We start from the raw sequence: 19,976 nt of genomic DNA, 5'->3' as shown, positions 1-19,976 counted from the left end.
GAGGGTAAGCACAGGAGGCAGCAGGAGCTGGGTCGGGGCAGGGAGCAGTGAGGCCGCTGAGGGAGGGCGTCTGGGTGGGCGCAGAGGTGGCGCCTGGTCCTGTTGGGAAGGTCCCTCCTTGGCTCCTTCCCCCTTCCCAGGGAGAAAGAGCAGCTCTGGGCAGGAGGGATGCTGCTCTTGAGCAAGAATTTCAAGTAAAGAGTATCCCAGAAYGTCAGTTTGCTGCTAGCTACCCACAGGCCCCTTGAAAAGAGGAATGTCATTTTGCATGCAGGGAAATTGAGACATGGAGAAACATGGTCCACTCAAGCTCAGATGGGGATGGCATGAGTGAGTCCCTGCACACATGGGTGCCTTCTGAGACCTGCCCGGTGAGAGGAGCAAGCTTGCCCTGGCCAGCTGCCCTGGCGCAAGCTCACAGGGTCCCTGAGGTCTTGTGTTCTGTGGGGCCGGTGAGCAGGATCCCACCTGGCGCCTGCCCAAACATCTCCCAGGTAGCGCCCTGGCTCATGGGCCCACTCTGTCCCTTCACTCACATGTGCAGCACTTGCACCCATTGTTCCAGGGACTCTGTCTGTGTGAGGACCTCCTGGGGCTGCTTTGCAGAGTGTCCCTTGTGCTGCCACGGATTCCCTCCATGGCTTCCAGGAAGGGAAGGCTGACCCTATATGTGGGATGCCTCCCAGATGGCCCCTCACCCAGGCKCTGAACTGCATCACGCTGAACACAGCACAAGCAGCATGGGGAAACAAAACCCTTCCAGCTGCTTTGCCAAGAGAGGACTCATCCTCCCGCCTCCTCCTGTCACCTCTCTGGGCAGCAATCCTTCTTCTCCCTCTTCCAGCAAAGGACTACACTGGGGCTGTCCCAACCTAGCACCACGCTGAGACAAATGGAATGACTTGGCAGAGGTCAAGCTGCACCCAAAAAGTGCTGTCTGTSTCCACATGTTCTATCCTTCAGACAGAGACATGGAGAGACTTGCAGAAAAGTACACGATTAGCATGTCTGAGTTATAAAAATCTTGGGTAAGCAGCTAAATATTTCAGGAACCCCCTTTGGGCTCATCATAGAGCGGGATGTCTCCCGAGATAAATGGGATCAACTGCAGGACTCAGAAGATCTCAGATGAAGCATGCAAGCAGTCACWGCCCTGCAGACCGTCCGTGCTCCTGGTCGCTACCGCAGAGTCTTTTTCTCCACCGTTTTGCCCAGCGCCGAGTGCGAGGGCTCCTCACCGTGAACCCGGGCTTTATTTAGACCGCCCTTCATCCAACGCGCACGCCGGGGACACGTGAGCGCGGCGGGCAGCGCGGGGCGCCGCGCACGGGGCCGGGGCCGGGGCCGCCGCCCGCAGCGGTGCCTGGGCCGAGGGCGCCGCCTGCCGGCGCCGGGCGGGGCGGCCGCGGGTCCCACCCCGTCCCGCGGGGCTGCCCTGCCCCGTGGCTCCGGCCTGTCCCACCGGTCCAGAGCAAACCTCAAGTCCTGGCCCGTCCCTGTAGGTCCAGTGTCCTGGTTTTTGTTTCTTAATACAGGAAAGAGCCTCCTGCTCACACGGGATAATTCCAGCTTCTGACAGGTCGTTTGTGCAAAGTCACTTGCTATCAGTTTGTGCAAAATTTAACTAATTCATCATTTCATGTGTTTTTAAATGCAAAACTCTCTCTTCTAGGCATCCGCAGTGGGACCAGGGGTCTCTCCCGCCATTCCTGACTCATCAGATGGCTGCAGTGCCGTGGGACCCGTGCTCCCTGGTGCCCGTGGGTGCTGGTGCGGTGCTGCTGAATGCAGAGCTCACAGCCAGCTCAGCAATCGCTATGTCTCATCTGCTGCGTGTGTGGTGCCATCGCAGCTGCAAGCGAGAGCAGCACTTTGGGGACCCAGCAGTCCCCAAGGGAGGTGGCATGAGAGGACTCAGGTAGAGCCCCTGGGAGCCCYCTTGCAAGGGGTCTGTGCCCTACGTCCTGCTTCACCCGTGTCCCACCCAAGGTCTCTAGGGTGCGCAGGTAGTGGCTGCTCTCCAGGAGGAGCGGGGATGTCCTCACCAGCCACGCTGAGCCCAGTGCTCAGCAAGGGCTGCTGTTCCCTGCTCCTGGGGCTGGTAAATGACTCCAGAGCTGCCCTGGGAGGTGCTGCTTGTTCTTATTGCTTCTTGGCTTCTCCTGTGAGGAGAGGACAACAAAAGTGCTGGGTCTTCCTTGTCCTCCTGAGCAACCTCTGGGCCTCCCAGTGTTTGGCCCTGTAGGCTTGCAGTGCTTGGAAGCCACGTGTCACATCCTTAAGCACATATACCCAGGGAGCCCATATGCTGGGACAGGCAGCGGTGTGTCATGTTCCCTGAGCCCTGGGGGACACTGTCACCTTCATTCACGGAAGGAAAACAACAGTACAAAAATGAATCATTCCCATGTTTGCAATGGCTCGGTCAACTTCCATTTTGTTAACTCAGACAAAAGCACCAACTCAGCCTTTTTCTTAGTATTATTTATTGTGAATGTTCAAAAATCATGTTATTTCAAACTAAGAGGTGAACTGATTGGACAGGTAAGTCATTTAATTCATTGGAAGACCCTTCCTTGACAATTATGTATACCAAAGCAGTTGAAGCAAGAAAATGCAACTCTGAAAACAAATAGAGAGTTTGGTGAATGGTGAGACACACAAGAATGTGTATTTAGATATTTTACACAAAGGAAATCTTGTTTACAGAATAGAAACCTTGTTGGCTACCGGATACAATCAGGAGCTTGTGAAACATAGTCTCTTGYGGAAGTTACCCCTTCCTTCAAGGCTGAGAGACCTTCAGCTCGGTGGGCTTTCCTTCATGTTCACAACTTGCAGCGGATACTCTGTCATCTAATAAGAAGAGATGAATAGTGTTTATAGAGCAATGCTGACAAAAGTCACTCACTAAGTTAATAAGCCCAATATATAACCGCTCTGTGTTGGCATATCAAATACAGGCTTCATAATCTTCCCATCACAGACCCCATTTGTTTTGGTTAGCTTAAAAACTGACTGCCCAAGTAGGAGAAAAGCCATTCTCCCTGCAATTCCGCCTGCCATCTCATTTGTATAATGACTTGTTAGTGTTAAAAGTCAAGGCACAGAAATGATTTGAGGTTTATTTCCAAGATATTTTTACACTTAAGCCAACTTGCAAAAGCAAGATATTTCCTTCTGATTTTTAATGCCTTTAATAGCAACTCATCAGTGGAATGAAGAGCAGCAAGGTCTTAATTTGCTTGGTGCTAAATGAAAACAGAAGAAAAGAGTTCAGGTGTAGCACACTGAGCTGGAGAACTATTCTGCCCATCTCTATGGGGCTTTTTTGATTATTTGTAGCCTACAGCTTTTTTGTTTTTCTGAAGGGAATTTTTGCCTTTGCTCCTGAGCACCATTGGTGAACAATGCATCAAAAGAACCTGAGCCAGACCRGAACCCAGTTACCTGAAGTGCTTATCAGTATTTCCCTCTGCAGCCTCTAGCTTGGAGGTCCTAACTTCTGATACCTAATTTAGAATTTAAATTTTAAATTAAATCAACAGTCCATGAAATAAAGCCCTTGTGAGTTCATTTATTTCCCACAGCACCTGTCTGCCTTCCCTTCCACTCAGCAGACAGGAACATGCCTGTCACATGCGGATGGCAGCACCTCAGCAAGGACCCTTGGGCTGGGAGAACCACAGACCAACCACGAAGAGCTCTGGAATGGTTATCCCACCTGCTGGCAGTGAACACTGACTGCTGGAAACACAGCATCCTATCCCCCTACAACAGGTCCTTGCTTCAAACTGCAATTAATTTTAAGCTACTAAACTATTAAAGCTGTCTAAAAAGTAAAGGACATTATTTTGACCTGTATGTCTTCTATCCCTGGAAAGCAGATCTCAAAAAGATGCATGGTTTGATTTTGAAATGCCTGTTTTTTCCTTAACTGAAGCTAATAGAAAATCAATATGTATGTTATGTATATGCAATATGTATCTATGTTATGTATATGTGACTTGTATCTATGTTATATTAGGCAGCCTGCATATAATGGCGTATTTGTGTCCAGCTAGAGGAAAGCACAAGTTACATCTTCCTTTCAGAATTTCAGACCCTCTACTCTGGGTAGAGACAAACTAATTGCTGAATGCCAGAGACTACCAGCTCTGCCACAGAATGGAGCTCTGCACATTGCCATATATCTTAATTTCATAGAAGTTTTACCACTCATTGGAGGATCCTGGAAATCTAAGGCAATAGTCTCAGCAGTTTATGTACATATTCAATGTCCATCTACAAAAATGTGGATTAAAGATAAAAGTATATACATCTGGACACAATTCAGTTTACTGCATAAACATATAGTCTTAAGTACAATTTATTACCAGATAGTTTTAAAAGTCAAAATAGTTCTTTTGTATATAGCATAACGGAATTTGCCCATATAACTTGATTATATAGCTGCACACCWCAGAAATAAAGATAAGATAAATAGTTTAGATAGTATTAGTCACAGTTATTATAAAAGTGTCACAGTCACAAAACCAGAAAGAAATATATGGTCAGCATTCATATCAGCGGTAAAAGATTTAAATCATGGTTTTATTTAATGGGTGAATCTGTATCTGTATTGAAGTCAATGACAAAGTGCTCTCTGACTTCATAGTGTTTCAATCTCAGTGAAATTACCTCAGGATTGGAACCACAGCACATCGCAGCAGAATTACAGAAGAAACCCAACATCTTTGAGGGAGAATGTTAATCTTTCTGCACCATTTCAAGGTCACTCAGAAGAATTCTGTAGCCATACCTGCATTACTGTACCTCATACAATATACAGAAAGGAATTTTCTATAGATGTGGCAGGTTATGTGTTAATTCATTACCCCAGTTAATTTCTGTAAAACCTCACTACTAAGTATATTTGACAAAATCTTCCAAAATAGCAGGATCAAATCTGTTCCAAAGTCTTGTTCTCTTGTGAACAAGCAGCACGTTCATAAATAGGAGAGGAGGAATATGAGGTAGGTCCCAGGCACAACAACAACTTGTCAGTGGCCACAGCCTCACATCACAAACTCGGCAGTGGCCACCGCGGCGGTCGGAAGCAGCCCCTGGGGACATCAGTGCCCCGAGGGGGCTGCACGAGACAGGGGCAGAGCAGGGAGCAGAACCGCCGCTCTGCGTGCCTGCTCTGTGGCACCAGGCAGCAGGATAAGGGCAGCACGAAGGGTTGCTGGGGATGGCCATGACCATGTGATCTCATGCACAAGCCCCTTGCCATCCTCCTGCTCCTGCAGCCCTGGCCGCTTTGCGCTACTTTGATCCTTCTGAGCTGGTTCACACTTTGGCGTTGAACAGATCATCCAAGCACAGAGTGCCAGGAAATAAAAATAAAGACCTGCCAATCACCTTGCACAGATCACAGACACCATAACCTATACAACGCTGCTGTGCATCTGCCCACCGGCAAGGGAATTCGTCAGAGAAACTTTATGATGGACAATTTGTAATTCAGGAGTAAGGTCTAACTTCTACCAAATAACTTCTTCGTTAGACATATTCTTGCTAATTTTCTGGTCAATCTCTAATTAAAGAAAGCTGAGATGTCACTGTAAAATAAGTGTTATATATACAGAATCTTTTTACTGTAAACTTACATCCTCCTTGTTGCTACCACCATCCATCTCCCAGGCGCTCTTGGTGTACCAGGGAAGCCCTCTTTTTAAGACATGAGCATTTTTATTCTCATTTCCTTCCATCCGCTTTAGTATTTTGTAGATTTCTTCCCGCTGCAGATAGTCTTTCAGCTGCTTGGTATTTTCAGGTGACACTGAAAGTGAGATCTTGTTTTCTTCTTCATCAACATAGGGGAAATCTTCAGCACTCTTCTTCCCCATTAAATGTCCTGTAAGAACAACAGAGCAGCATGAAATTAGAAAAGATGCAAGCCAGATGATATCAAAGTTGAAGCAGGCCTGGGACTGGGGATTTTGTCTCTGTGTCGCACACAAGTAAATCCCCACGTGTTTTGCTGTAAATCTGCGGAGAGCGAGAGCCMGGTGCGCTGCCGGGAGGAGCCGCCGGATCGAGGAGCTGTCGGASGGGCAGCAGGTTTGACCCTTCCTGCCTGGACGGGGCTGCGGCAGCTCCCGCAGAGCCGCTCCCGGAGCGGAGCTCGCTGCCCACTCCTGTCCCCGGCCCCGCGGCCACTAAAAGGAAATGGCCAATGTCTCTGGGACGCGGAGCGGGTGCAGGAGGCTCCGCGGAGGGGAGGGCTCGAGCAGCGCCGAACACCGGGCGCTCCGCGCGGCTCGGGGTCTGCGGGCGGCTCGGGAGCTCCTCGCGGCTCGGCCCCGTGCGGGCGTCGCGGGCACACGCGGGACGCGGCACTTACCCACGGCCCAGTGGCTGCCGCGCGGGTAGATCTTGGTGAGCGCGGGGGAGCCGCCGGGCTGCAGCGGCGCCGCGTCGCCCCGCGCCGCCACCAGCGCCGCGAGCGCCACGAGCGCCAGCAGCGGCAGCGCGTGGGGCCGCCGCGGGTCGGGGCCGCCCATGGTGCGGCCGGAGCTCCGTGCGCTGCGCGGCCCGAGGGGCTCCGAGCGGCTGCGGAGCTGCCGGGACACGCGGAGCCGCTGCTGCCGCCGCCGCCTTTATAGGGAGTCGGGACGGGAGCGCGCGGGGCTCCCGCGGCCGCCGCCTCCGTGCGGAGCCGCCGTCGGGGCCGCGCCCCCCCCACCCCCCGACCCTCCTCCGTGCCACGGGGGTGGCAGCTCCTCCCCCCACTGCCTTTCCTGGGACCCCCCGCGAGGTGCGGACACGAGTGGGGTGGGAGCGGGCGCGGCTCCACTCTCGCCGGCCCTGTGTCGCCCAAGGGGGCATGCAGTCTTCTGCACAGAATGCATGGAAACAGCCCTACAAGTTGGTGGGGCTCTGAGTGACTAAAACTGCAAGTTGGCAACATTGTACAAAATCTCGTGGGGAAGAAGCCAGGTTTGCCTTTTTTTTTTAAACTGGACAAATCACTTTAAAATGACAAAACCCAGAGGACCTGCTCATTGAAAGAGCCAATCTTGTGTAGAGTTGGTCTTAATTTCCCACATGTTCACTGTCAGAGAAATCATGAACATGATCCTCACATTTAGGAGATGTTTTCCCTGCCTCATGCTGACACGACATGAACCCCATGGGGCTCCAAGGCCCTGCAGTTGCCCAACTCCCTCATGGGTAGCAGGCAAAAACCCATCAGCCACAAGGACAAGGACCGGCCTGAAGATGATGGGATGGGCAAGTGGCTGGGGGGGCAGCAGGTGGGTGAGGAGTGGGGCTTGGAGCTGCTTTCCCTGGAGGAGCTGGCACCATGGAGCTGCGTGGAGCCACCTGGTGCGTGACAGCCTCCCTGTGCGGAGGGACGGGGATGAGGGCAGCAGCACTAGCTGCAAGGCAGCGTCGCATCCTGCAGCTGATCCTGCAGCAGCGCCGTGCTGTGCTCTGGACAGGTACCGCTCCAAGGCTGCTCTCTGAGAGCATTACCCTGGACAATCCCTCTGGAGCTGACCGTGTCCTACAGGAGCTAAACTGTTCCCTCCTTGGGTGCTAGCTGTTTGAATCTGCTTTTGCTGCCTAGTGGGATTCACCCTGTGGTTGCAGTTATTTAATTATACATTCCAGTTTAATTTACAGTAGCATCCTTGCACCTTTGTAAGGGCTCCACCTTGGGCAGGACATGCGCTGTGGGCCGAGCAGCAGCTGAGGAATGTGGTGGAAAATCTGTGGGAAATCCTATCTAGGCACCATGAAAAATCAAGGAATCTCTGTTTTTGGAGAAAATCACCTCAAGCAGGGCAGGCTTTCCCAAGCCTGGTTGCTGTGGAACAGCTCTGCTCTGGGGATAGTTGCTTCAATTTGAGACAATTGCTCATGCCCTTCCCCTTTTGTGTCTTGCGTTGTGTACTTAAGAAAAATTTAATTTATTTTGCCCTTTGATCAGTAGACTTACAGTGAAAAATACTGAGTTAGAGAGCCAGTTGACTCTGGGGTTGGATTTTCTTTTTAATTAGCATTGGCTTTTCAAACAGAGGGATGTGTTTGTCTGGAACATACGGATGTTTTCAGGATTTCTGGGATGGAGGCCAGGGTCCCTGGGCAGTCTGAGCATGGCCAGGCACTGGGAGCACTTGATGCTCATGGAGCAGCCGCTGCCCCGTCCTCGCTTCCTGCAGCCGGCAAGAGCCTCCCCGTGGTGGTCGCTTTCCTGCACGCCGGCAACCCATGGAGCAGCTAGACCTGGAGCCCTGGATCCACTGGTCCAATCTGGTTCCAGCCCAGCTCCATCCAGCTCTGGAGCATCCTGTTCAGGACCAAGTCCAGGCCAGTTTGAGTATCTCCAAGGATGGAGATTCCATCACCTCTCTGGCCGACCTGCTCCAGCACTGGATCATCATCCTCCCAGCAAAGCATTTTCCTGAGCTCAGGAAATTTCCCGTGTTTCAGGATTTTCCCATGTTTCAGGCTGTGCCTGCTGCCTTTTGCCTGCCACCCAGCACCCCTGGCCCTGGTCTGGGGACAGCTGAATGCCCTGTCCTATCCTCACCTCCAGCTTTCTCTCCTGCAGGCCGACCTAGCTCTTCCAACTGCCCATCTCTGCCAGTGATGGGCAGAGGAGCTTCACACAGGTCCCCAGCAGAGCAACCCTGTCCCCCAGAAATGAAACCATAAAGTCCTTCTAAGCCATCCCAAACTGCGGACTCCAAACTGTCCCAGTTCATAGATGTTTGACATCAGACTGAACATGATGGTGCCGAGAGGAGCATTGCAATGACAGGGAGCAACCAGGTGAGATGCATGTCTGAGCTGCTCCAATGCAAGGGGGTCCTTGGGCAGTGGAGGAGAGGAAGCAGCATCACTTGGAGTCATTCTAGCAACTCCTCTTTCTGTATTAGCCTTTTCAGGAGAAAATAATCAGATACATATAGAAAKAATAGATGGGGAGCCCACAGCGGAGAGGGACCAGGGCACAGCATGCGCATGCATCACTGGTGGACATCCATCTGGGACAAGACTTCCCTCCCTGCAGGGGACTCCATCAACATCAAGTTGTGTTTGAGCTTCAAGAAACCGCGCTCCTCCTTCAAAGACATTTTTCTTGCTCTCTGTGCATCCATCCCCATGGCCCAGTGAATGACACTTGTGCTTCGTGGCTGGAAAGCTGTAATGGGTTTTAAAGACAATTGTTACAGCAACATGGATTAATTTGCTGCCTTGATATYTTCACACACTTTGCTTCCAGCTGGCCACAGGCTGAGCCAGGTTGCGGCACCGCACAYGGGGACCATCTCCTCTGCTGGGAGCCCGTGAGCCAAGCGCGGCAGGAGCTGCTTCCCAGCATCTCGGAGCATGGGCACAATGTCTGTCCCGCTCCCAGATGGGACTGGGCTCATGCTCCCATGTCGGCCATGGTGCTTGCTCTCTGCAATAGCTGCAGCTGCCCTAGTGCAGCAAGAGAGCAGATGACCCGTCTGCCAACTCACTAATTCATAGAATCATAGAATCATAGAATCATAGAATCATAGAATCATAGAATGCCGAAGGTTGGAAGGGACCTCAGAGGTCATCGAGTCCAACCCCCCTGCTCACGCAGGGTCACCTAGAGCACGTGGCACAGGGCTGCATCCAAGCGGGTTTTAAAGATCTCCAAAGGAGACTCCACAACCTCTCTGGGCAGCCTGTTCCAGTGCTTTGTCACCCTCACAGTGAAGAAATGCTTCCTTAAGTTCCTGTGGAACTTCCGATGCTTCAGTTTGAAGCCATTTCCCCTAGTCCTATCACTGTCCACCACTGAAAAGAGGCCGCCCCCCTCCTCCTCACTGCCTCCCTTGAGGTATTTATACACGCTGATCAGGTCCCCCCTCAGCCTYCTCTTCTCCAGGCTGAACAGGCCCAGCTCTCTCAGCCTTTGTTCATATGGTAGATRTTCCAGGCCTCTGATCATCCTGGTAGCCCTGCGCTGGACTCTCTCCAGCAGMTCCACATCMCTCTTGTMCTGGGGAGCCCAGAACTGGACACAATACTCCAGTTCTGGGCTAATTTGGGGCTAAATCCAGAGAAAACAGGCACTGAAGAAAGTAGAAGTTCTGCTTCCCCACTATTGCTTTTCATCCATGTATGGCTGGGGGTGCCTGAAGGGAGGATGCAGCAGGAGCCCCAAGTGCCCTGAGGAGCCCAGGGCATCATGTGGGGAAGGCGGGCAGCCGKTCCAGGCAGCTCTTGGTGATGGGACTACACCACATTCTTACATATCTGCATGAAGAATAGATATGTGTATACACTTACCAAATACCTGTCATTTCTGCTGATCCCCCAATCATGCACAAATGGTAGAGAGGTTGCCATGGCTGGTGCACAAAATCCATGGCCAAGCGCAAGTGACGACAGGGGTTTCTGTTTGATCCGGCCAAGCTTTGTGGAAGAGAAAGGTGTGGAAGTTTCTATCACGCAGGTGCCTGGTGCCTTGTTTGCTTGGGCTGTAGGATCTACAAAAGCAGTGATAAAGCTCATGCGTGCAGAGGAAAACACGCTCTGCATCCCGGTGGAGCATTATGTTGGTTAAACACAGTGCTAGGTGGACGCGGGTCCATCCCAACTTGCCACTGCCACCGTGAGAGCGCGGGAGCCTGCCAGGCGTCTCACCAGGTCCAGGGGCATCCCGAGCCACTGTGAGCCGTGCCCGGCTCTTGCGCCTTTGGGAAGGCCCAGGCTGCAGAGCACTGCCCAGGGCAGGTGCCAGCACAGTCTGTGCTGCTCAGTGGCACCAAAGCGGCCTGGCCAGGGCCGAAYGCAGCCGGCTGCAGGCGGAGCCTGCGGAATGCAGCGTGTTCCCTGCCTGSTCCATCACGGCCCCATGGGTCCCAAAGTCTTTGCTCCAGGGTGTCACTGGAGGATCTGTCCACTGCGGGACCACACTGCCACCTGACTTGCCAGGTGCACAGTGGATGTGGCACTGACCTCTCCCGGTGCGCCCTGGCTGCTGGCTCCGCCGGGCACACGGCACAGCCCCAGCGCAGCCGATCCCGAGGTGCCCAYGGAGAAAGGCCGAATTGGGCGCTGCCGCCGCGCAGCTCGAGCAGGCGGCTGCTCCCGGGTGCCTGTCAGGCTCAGCGCACGGGGAAGGGCTGGCGCTGGCCAGGCCGCGGGCAGCCGCGTGCCCAGGGCGGGCGGGCACCGCTGCGGCCCTGCTGAGTGTCCCTCCGCGTCRCCTGCCTCACCTCTGGGCTGCTTCTCAGCAAGACTGGTAGGAAAAGCTCCTAACATCCAGTTGCAGAACATCTCAGACAGGAAACAGCATTATCTCCATGAAAATAATAATATCTAACAGACATTAAATCACAGTGCAATTTACAACAGAAAGAAAACATCCTCCTGATATGCATTTCACTGTCAAAGCTCTTATCTTCAGTACCAGCCTGAGAACTAAAAAATTTCAGGCTTTTCTCTGTCAGAAGGAAAGGATTTAATATCAGAAATTCAGTGCAAAATCTCTTGCACTTCTCCCTGCAGCTTCCGCTGGTAGCTACCAAGCAAGCAGCACTGCCTGACTCAATYATAAGAAGCAGAAATAGTTTGCTTAAAGGGGGCAATTATGGGAATCCAAGTTGAGAGCAATCCATCCCCCGAGTCCTGCGCAATCCCTGACCATCCATAGACCTGAACAGAGCAGACATCAGAGAACAAAGTAGCACTGGTTCCTCACAGACAGGGCAAGCCTGCTAGTCACCAACAGAATATTGATAGGACAAATTTTAGAAGGATGCTGATTCCCAGATCCGGAACAGGTGCTGGTTTTGCCCGGGCTGGCACCGCTCCCGCACAGGCAGCGCAGCCAGGGGACGCAGCGCCGTTAAGCAGGACCCTACAACCCTAGTTCATCCACGGATCCTCCAAACCCAGGGATCCAAAGCATCTGAGCCACCACCACCAGACTGGTAAAGCAGGTGGCAGGATAAGTCATCATTAGGGAGCACTTCTCTCCTGCACATGAGAGAAAGCTTCACARAGGAAGAAGTTGCTTGGAAAAGTTCCTTTCCTCTCACTCTTGTCTCAGCACAAAGGTTGATCTCTTTTCCCTGAGCATGAATCCACACATCTAGATATTATCCTTCTTTGTCATCACTAGTCCTCAACACAAGGAAAAATTTCCGTAACCACACGTTGAATCCATCCTCTGGGTTACGTCCAAAACTCCACTTGCAAAATTAGAGCTGATGCAGATTGCATGAGAGGTAGAGGGGAGAGAGATAAATTCCAATTTTTGAAGAAAACAACAACAAAATCCCTGCTGCCCATACACTGCCTCCAAAATTAAATTATTTTTTTTCTTAGCTATGACGGTACCCTTCCAGGAAGATTGCATTAAGAATATCTAAACTATTATGACATGCATTTTTTTTATAGACAATTTTATTTCTAACCAATTTGATACAAAATAAGTCATTTTTATAATACAGTTTGTTGTGAAAAGTTCTTACTAAGAGACAAAAGGAGGAATATTACTTGGAAAAATTCAGGAGTTGTCTGCCTTTCAACACTGGTAGTTTCAAYAGAAGGGGTGCCATTATTGCAAAATATTATAGTTTGTAGAGGTGAGGGATTACAGAAGAAACAAAACTCAACAGGAAAGAAGCTCCATGCTGTTCTTCATCAAAGCTGAAAACCCAAAGCAAGCAAGGATAACATTTTCTGCTGTGCTGAAGGTACAATAATGATATTTGAAGCCAAGAAGAGAAAAGTCCAGAATTTCATGTAAGACAGGTTAAACTTTATAATGAAAAATCAATTTTATATTTAACACTCTTCAGTTATCACATGACAGGAGGGAAGCCCACATTTTCAGGGCTGGAATATCAATGATGTTTCTCCTCATTAGCAATAATATCACCCAAGTACACTATAGTGCTTCTCGTACAGAAATTTTCAGTGTAAGTAAATCCCCAAAACATCCTTTTCCCCTAAAATTCCTTTTTAGTACTCTTCCTAAAAATCCTTTTTAGAAAGAGTACTGCATGAAGGCCCCATGAGGTTAATGGCCTGAGCACTAGAAACACGGACAGCCCTTCGTTGTGAAATCAAGGGTTTTGTCCCTTGACCACAAGGGAGCAAGTTTCAGGTGTGCAGAGAAAACCCAAAGGCTCCGGCCACAGTGGAGTCTCCTGTCTCCTTCCCTCGGAGCACACTGCAACCGCATCGTTAGGCCTAAGTGTGACTAAATTACACCTTGCTACCTGTTCCGACCCGCATGTTGTGTCCCCAGGGTAGCACAGAGAAGACCAGAGGTTAAAACAATCAGGCAAAGTAAGGTAGGACGCGGCGGGGAGCAGGGCTGGATCGGCTGCCTCCTGCGTGCACGGAGCCGCAGGCAGCTCCGTGGGCGGCACTGTCTCCGGCAGCGGCCGAGCAGCCAGCGACTCGGACAYGGAGCTGCACGGGCTGGAAATAAGCAATTGCATCATTAACCAACAGTCAGAAGCTCTACTCATTAGCTGTACAGTTTATTTAGACAAGAAAAAAGTTGCACAGTTTCACAACTGTATACAGAAATTAAAATATCTGAAATATATTATTTTTTCCCAGTATATTTAACTTCATTCTTGGAAAAGTGGCGGCGCTCTCTTTCTCTCTCCTTTTTGCATTCTTAAATTTAGGATTCACGTTTCAATAGAACATATGCTCCCATTACGGCCAGAAGAGCATACTGCAAAAGAAAATAAGGACTGATTTTAAATTCTCCTCATGGAAACTCTGAAATTACACATTGTTTCAAAACGTGCCCCTCCAACATTACACCTTCTAGATGGGTACATAATCATAAAATTACAGGAATATTTTAATGTGATCATATTTATTATAAATAGGAATCTCCACTGTATGCTCTTAGCTCATAATATTCTTATAAACAAAATGCTTTCAAATGTTTTAAGACACTAAATTTTATGGGATAATAGACAGTATTTTTTATTTTGGAAGCTCCGAAGCCAGCTGATTTTACATTAGGCAGCCAAACTACAGAAGCAAATTTATTAATACATGTATTCTTCTCATATGCAAGATTCTTTTCTTATTAGCTTCACTTGTTATAGTTTTATATTTCAGTATTCAGATGTTTGTATACATACCTTAAATTTGGGATAGTCATTCATTATTATAGTTACCATACCAACATAAGGCAAAAATCTGTAATTGATAAAACAGAACAACATAAAATTAACCTTCAAAAATGACATGAAGATACTTCAGTTCTACTGAAATTTCATTACTCTAGATAATTGATTTCAAAGAAATAAACATTCAGGGAGACTGCAGGACCATTAAGAAGCATGTGTGCTTGACGATGCAAGGCAGGGAGCAAGATGTTGGATTCCCCTCTCCTTGCTGTGCGGTATTTACAGCATTAGAAACACCACAGAAGTGTAAGCACCACAGAAGTGGTAAGTAAGTGTCACTATAACAAGGGGCAGCAGCAAAAGCCTAATGTAGAGCAACAYGTAAAACTGGGATTTAACCTTTCAGTGCCTCCTCTTGATATGTATATTTGAAATGGGAAACAAGTTCAATTCTGACCAAAGGAAAATACATATAAGGATTTTGTCTAACGAATTCAGTTAAGACTAACTTTTCATCCCAACTAGGGGAGGGTGCAATGACCATGGGACTAAAAGCTCAAACCTTGTTYTTGAGTAGATAAATAAATAAATAAATGACCCAATTTCGAAATTAGTGAGAAGACTACAGAAAGCAACATCTCCAGGTAAATTATTTTCAAATTTCTTAAAGGAAATGGTAATTAAATGATTACCAGACAAGGCCTAGTTTGTACTAACAAGGAAACTGATTTGATTTTCTTTTTATATTTCTTACCAAGAATATAAACACCTTGCACTACTTACCCTCTCGCTCTTCCAACAACATCTTTCTTCTCTAACCAGTTCTGGCCCTCTTTGTACAAGCCTCTGTCATCAACTTCATTATTATCACCTTTAGTCAGAAATTTGATGTCCCCATTTTCTCTAGAAGGCAATGAGGTGATAAACTAACTACCACTTAATTTAAAAATGTCAGTTAGCATCTACAAAGCACAATAAGGATGAAAACTTCTACAAGATTAGATAACAACATTTACTTCCAGTGCCGCTTGTCCTGCTTATTTAGCAAACACCATTAAGCATTAACTCTACTGACAGAGTCAACAGATGTTAACAAGAGGTGCTCTTTTAAACACTCTCCCAGATAGTCATTTGAGGTAAGCAATTACACTCTGAACACCAAAGGAGTATTTTCCATCCAGAGCAGGCGTGGAACTCTGTCAGCAAAGCAGTATGTACAGATGAGGACAACCCCAAAMCCTGTATTTCAACAGAACAGAAATGAAGTACCAAGAAAAGCAAACAAAAAATGATTACAAAGCATTCAAATGAGTGAGAAAAAGGTCAGGGTTTGAATTTTTAAATAGAAACTGTTGAATAACATCAAGTGATGTCAGATAATAGTGAATTAACTTAGTTGAGTTTCAGCAACAAACTTCAGCAATTACAAGGTATGCCCTAAATCTTCCTTTAGGAATGGATTCATATATAACAATATACTGCTTTAATTTTTTTTTATTGTACTGCTTTCATTTTTAAGTTTAATGTACTTGCTTAACTCGAAATGTATTTTTTTTTTGTCATTGTCAAAATGAAGCACTATGGAATCCTTTTGATGCAGAGAAATCCTAAACACTTAAGTGATGCAAACCTGCATCAAATTCAGTTATCTGTCACCAAGACTGCACTACAATTTCAGGTCATTTATTGTTTACCTGTTAAGCAATATGGCTTCTGGAAAAACTTGAGTTATAGCTGAATCTATTACTGTGGTAATAATAAAAAAATAGTAATAATAAAAAAGCAAGTCTTTAAATAACATCATGTGCACAAACCATTTCTGCATTTTTTTTACTGAATTGTGCAGAAACCCAAGGGATGGAGGTGGTTCGGTGGGTGGCACCCAACCCCTGCATGAGGCCAGAGAGGGTGCTCAGGAGAACCCAGCTGCTCCCTCAGTGAGGCAAAAACGAGTCCATCATCAAGCTCAAAAACCTTTTTGTACGAACAGAGGTTATAAACTCCAAACATGCCCAAATCCCATCTTTTCCTGGCTATTCCAAATGGACAAAATGTTTTACACTTCATTCTGAACATTACATGACGTAACCACTGCTGCTAGACCTGCCGTGTTTCAGTCCCTTTCAGGCACTAGGCATATGTACAGTTAGGCATATATGACTTTGTTTCAGCAGTATAAACCAAATAAAACTATTGAGTTTGTACTCTTCAAGTGATTTTGCTCCATAAGTTGCTAATTGAAATTAAGGATATTAAGAGACAAGGAGTTTCTTCTGAAGACTGACTAGGTATTTAAATGGAAAACAAACAAAAAAGGCTGTACCTGGACATACATATTTTTTCTGAACAAGTGCCGAAGGACAGACACCACTTGAAAGATAAACACATTCAGATCATTACTAGAGCATCCTAAAGAAAAATGTTTCAGTTTTTGCCACATCGCAGTTATATTTTCATTGTGCAGCAGTGGAAAAGGAACTGCTTCCCTTGTRTCCGGGAATGAACTGCTTACCATGCTGGCATACATGCAAAAGAAGTAAGAACACCCTGCTTGAGTGCGTGCTCTTGAGTATGAATTAATATTGAATTAATTCATTAATTAGGAATTATCACAATTATTTTGTGACTAATATACCCCAAAAGAGCAAGACTTTGAGYCAAATCTCTCTTTTATGGAAAACTGCCACTAAAAAGACCACCTATTTGTCAGGTTTCATCTAATTCTGAGTTCTCATGTCCTTCCAGAGATTTGTTTTTAGATGAAGCTATTTCTCCTAACCAAACTCCCAGTCCTGCAGCACTTGCTATGGAAGTGGACTCTGCTCACGTACACGTTTCCACCAACTACAGAAATGATGTGTTTAGCTCATGTCACTGCACCCCTTGTTGGTGCTGCTTCTCCTATGAACCTGAGCAGCTCTGCTGACTTGCAGAGTTCCAGTACTAAACTCAGGCAAGCACAGGAGCCAGGTCTCAAAAAGTGTGCTCAGGACTGCGAGCAGAGAGAGACAGATTTTATCTAACTGTGTATCCTTCATTTGCCTTTCTCATAAAACACATTAAAATGTAATTGAAAGTCAAAGAAAAGGAAACTATATTTAGGAGCAATGAAAAGGCCAAGTTGCATTACTTTTCATGAATTTTGATTACTCTGTGAACTATTGGAATGTCTCTGCCTTCAACTTTAAAAACAACTATTTCACCAGCTCTGATTGGGTCATCATGGAAATTTGTTAGGAACAACAGGTCTCCCCTGTGGAAAGCTGGTTCCATACTGCCACTGCAAACAAACAGAAAGGGAAGATTACTGGCATCACAGTAAATGGAAAGAACCACAAAAGCAACGAGCATTTAACTCATACAGATAAATCCAATATTTAAATGCAATCTGTAGCTTCACCCATTCAACTGCAGTATACAGACATCTGAGGCACTGACCCTGCTGCCTCAACGCATAGGCAAAACAAATGAGCTGTACAGAAAAACACCAGGATTGGGAGGAACAAAATGAGCTGTTCTGGCTCAGATAACCAATTCACTATCGAAAAGCCAAAAGATCTTTCACAAAGCAGGGAGCACTGCTCCGTGTAGAAAGGGTCTGACTTGCACAAACAAGACGGATGTTTGCAGCAGTGATTACTGCTCATGATTGGAAAACTCATGTCTTTTTCCAAAGCTAGTTGCAGTGTCTTTTGGTAGCAACCTTYAAAACAGCACTCCAGATTCCATTACTAATTACATGAACAAACAATTCCCTTTATTATTCCTACATTTCCTATATATTCCCCACAGACACAGGCTGACTCTCACTGGCTGAATCTTCCACATACATTTGTTTACCCGATTAGCACACAAGGGCCTGCACGACTGAGCTTTTACATAACAGAAAAAAAGATATCTTTGAGAAAGAAGCAATRGATATGTCTGATTAACTCACAAAGTGAGTTTTACCATAATACAATTCTAAAATAAATATATGTAGGTAAACAAGAAATTAACAGATAGACTAGAAGCCGTTCGGTGCCTTCAGCAAGTGTGCTGTGCTTTTTTAAAGCTAGGTTTTTTTTGTTTTGTTTTGGTTTTTTGTTTCCACGGACACATAGAAGTTTCACCAGGTTCCAGGTATTTCACAGAGGGGTTTCACACACCTACTGCTCCACYGAGCCCAAAGACAATTAGACTGTAGTTATAAAAGCGCTTTGACTAGAGGTCCCAAAGCACAGCTAAAGGAAAACAAGTGTTTGGGCATTGCTTTGASTATGCGATATTCTAAATGCTACATCTATCCAAGGGGGGAGGCAAAAGGAGATAATCCCCTCCCTAGACCACAGCAAAAGGCCTTCCCGTGTCCTTACCTGAGCACCACAACAATTGGGCTTTCGCTGCCAGTAATGACAATCAGCCCCTTCCAGATCATGAGGGCTGAAGACACTATCATGGCAAAATTGAGGACTTGGTAATAGAGCTACAAGACACAAACAGGAGAGGGGTTTCAGGAGGCTGCGGTGCCGCGTGCGACCCGTGAGCTGCCCTGGGCGGCAGCAGGGCTGGCTGCAGCGGCGAGCGGGATGGCCAGGGCGGCCCCCTGCCCACGGCCGCAGCAAAAACCACCTCTGCTTCCGAGGACACCGCCCGAGGGCCCCGAGGTGAGAAGTATTCAGAACACACATGAACAACAACACAGGGCGCCTCGAAAACCAGAATGCGCAGGAGCCCTTGCGCTCGGGACGGTTTTCTCTGKTAAGAGAGAAGAGCTGGGGAAAGAGCAGGAATGGGTGTGCCACGTTTCCTCTCGCTTTCAGACACAACCTCCTCACGTGCAAGCTCTTCTGCTGCTTTCAACTCACGTTCTGCACTGAGACGCAACTGCTCTACCAGTCCCTGCTGCGGCGGGTTCTTCCCGCCCACCCTGTTCCCTTTATTGGCACCGTGGGGAGGCCCTCGGTGCAAGGAGCCCTGCGGCCTCTGCTCTTCGCGGGCCTCGTCCGCTCAAACGGGGCGCTGGGAGCCCCGGGGCCCCTCCTGCTCCTGGGGTCTACCCGCTGCTCTGCAGGAACGGGGCCCACGCAGCTTGTCACAGGACGAGCCTTCAAAGTCGCCCTCAAAACCTCCTCTTCCTCCGCCTGCTCCTCGGCAGTTACAGAGCCCGTGAGGGCGCGCGGGCCGCGGGGCGGCCGCTCGTGCCGGGCCGCCGACCCCGCCCCCTCCCCCGCGCGCTACCTGCCGCTTGTTCATGCGCCGCAGGTCCCCGAACAGGTCCATGGCGGCGGCCTTCCCAGCGGCGCCGCCGCGCACACCGCCACCCGCCACTGCCGTGGGGGGACGGGGCGCCCGCGACCTGCCGGGACTTGTAGTTCCCCTGCCSCCGCCGCGCCGCTCCCACTGCCTGGCGCCGCAGCCGCGGGACTACAGCTCCCGGCAGGCACTGCGGYGGGGGGCCTTGGTGGCGAGGCCCCTTGCCGTCTGCCACCGGARGGCCTGTCCCGACAACTCGTTGTCTAGCGGGCCTGTCAGCTGGCAGCGACATCCCGCGAGACCCCAGAACGAGCCAGACCTGTCCGCAGAGCTGCCAGGTGGCGGCAACAGCGGCCTCCGCCGCAGTCTCACTCCGAGCAGGCAGCTGCGGACAGCCCCACACGGCTGCCGCGCCGTGTGCACCGCTCATTGGCGGGCCGGGGCTGGGCGGGGCGAGGGGCGGGGCGAGGGGCGGGGCGGCTGCTCGTGGTGGTGGGGCGGGGGCTGCGGGGCAGCGGGGGCTGCGGGGCCCGTGTCCCCGTGCGCTGCAGTGGGGGCTGCGGGGCAGCGGGGGCTGCGGGGCCCGTGTCCCCG

General features: G+C 49.1%; 2 protein-coding genes across 3 annotated transcripts; both read right to left on the bottom strand.

The window, feature by feature from the left end:
* Nucleotides 1–2,606: 2,606 nt before the first annotated feature.
* Nucleotides 2,607–6,548, bottom strand: GRP (gastrin releasing peptide). The gene is made up of 3 exons (XM_026042520.1): nt 6,389–6,548; nt 5,652–5,899; nt 2,607–2,856 (listed from the first exon to the last, which is right to left on the bottom strand). Exons 1-3 carry the CDS (start codon nt 6,546–6,548, stop codon nt 2,803–2,805), a joined length of 462 nt encoding a protein of 153 aa, XP_025898305.1. The 3' UTR covers nt 2,607–2,802.
* Nucleotides 6,549–13,317: 6,769 nt separating this feature from the next.
* On the bottom strand, nt 13,318–19,446 carry SEC11C (SEC11 homolog C, signal peptidase complex subunit). 2 transcript variants are annotated; one of them, XM_026042516.1, is made up of 6 exons: nt 19,368–19,446; nt 18,503–18,612; nt 17,278–17,427; nt 14,931–15,050; nt 14,160–14,217; nt 13,318–13,738 (listed from the first exon to the last, which is right to left on the bottom strand). In XM_026042516.1, the coding sequence occupies exons 1-6, from the start codon at nt 19,407–19,409 to the stop codon at nt 13,685–13,687; spliced, it is 534 nt and encodes a 177-aa protein (XP_025898301.1). In that variant the 5' UTR covers nt 19,410–19,446; the 3' UTR covers nt 13,318–13,684. The 2 variants fall into 2 exon arrangements, with proteins under 2 accessions (XP_025898301.1, XP_025898302.1); XM_026042517.1 differs by lacking the exon at nt 17,278–17,427 and having other exon boundaries at nt 19,368–19,440.
* Between the last annotated feature and the right edge of the window lie 530 nt (nt 19,447–19,976).

The sequence above is a fragment of the Nothoprocta perdicaria genome, unplaced genomic scaffold, assembly GCF_003342845.1.
Source record: "Nothoprocta perdicaria isolate Ctin4 unplaced genomic scaffold, notPer1 scaffold_306, whole genome shotgun sequence".
In the NCBI taxonomy this organism is placed as follows: Eukaryota; Metazoa; Chordata; class Aves; order Tinamiformes; family Tinamidae; genus Nothoprocta; species Nothoprocta perdicaria.
Note: the sequence above shows the minus strand (reverse complement) of the source record. Positions and strands in the feature narration are given on the sequence as shown.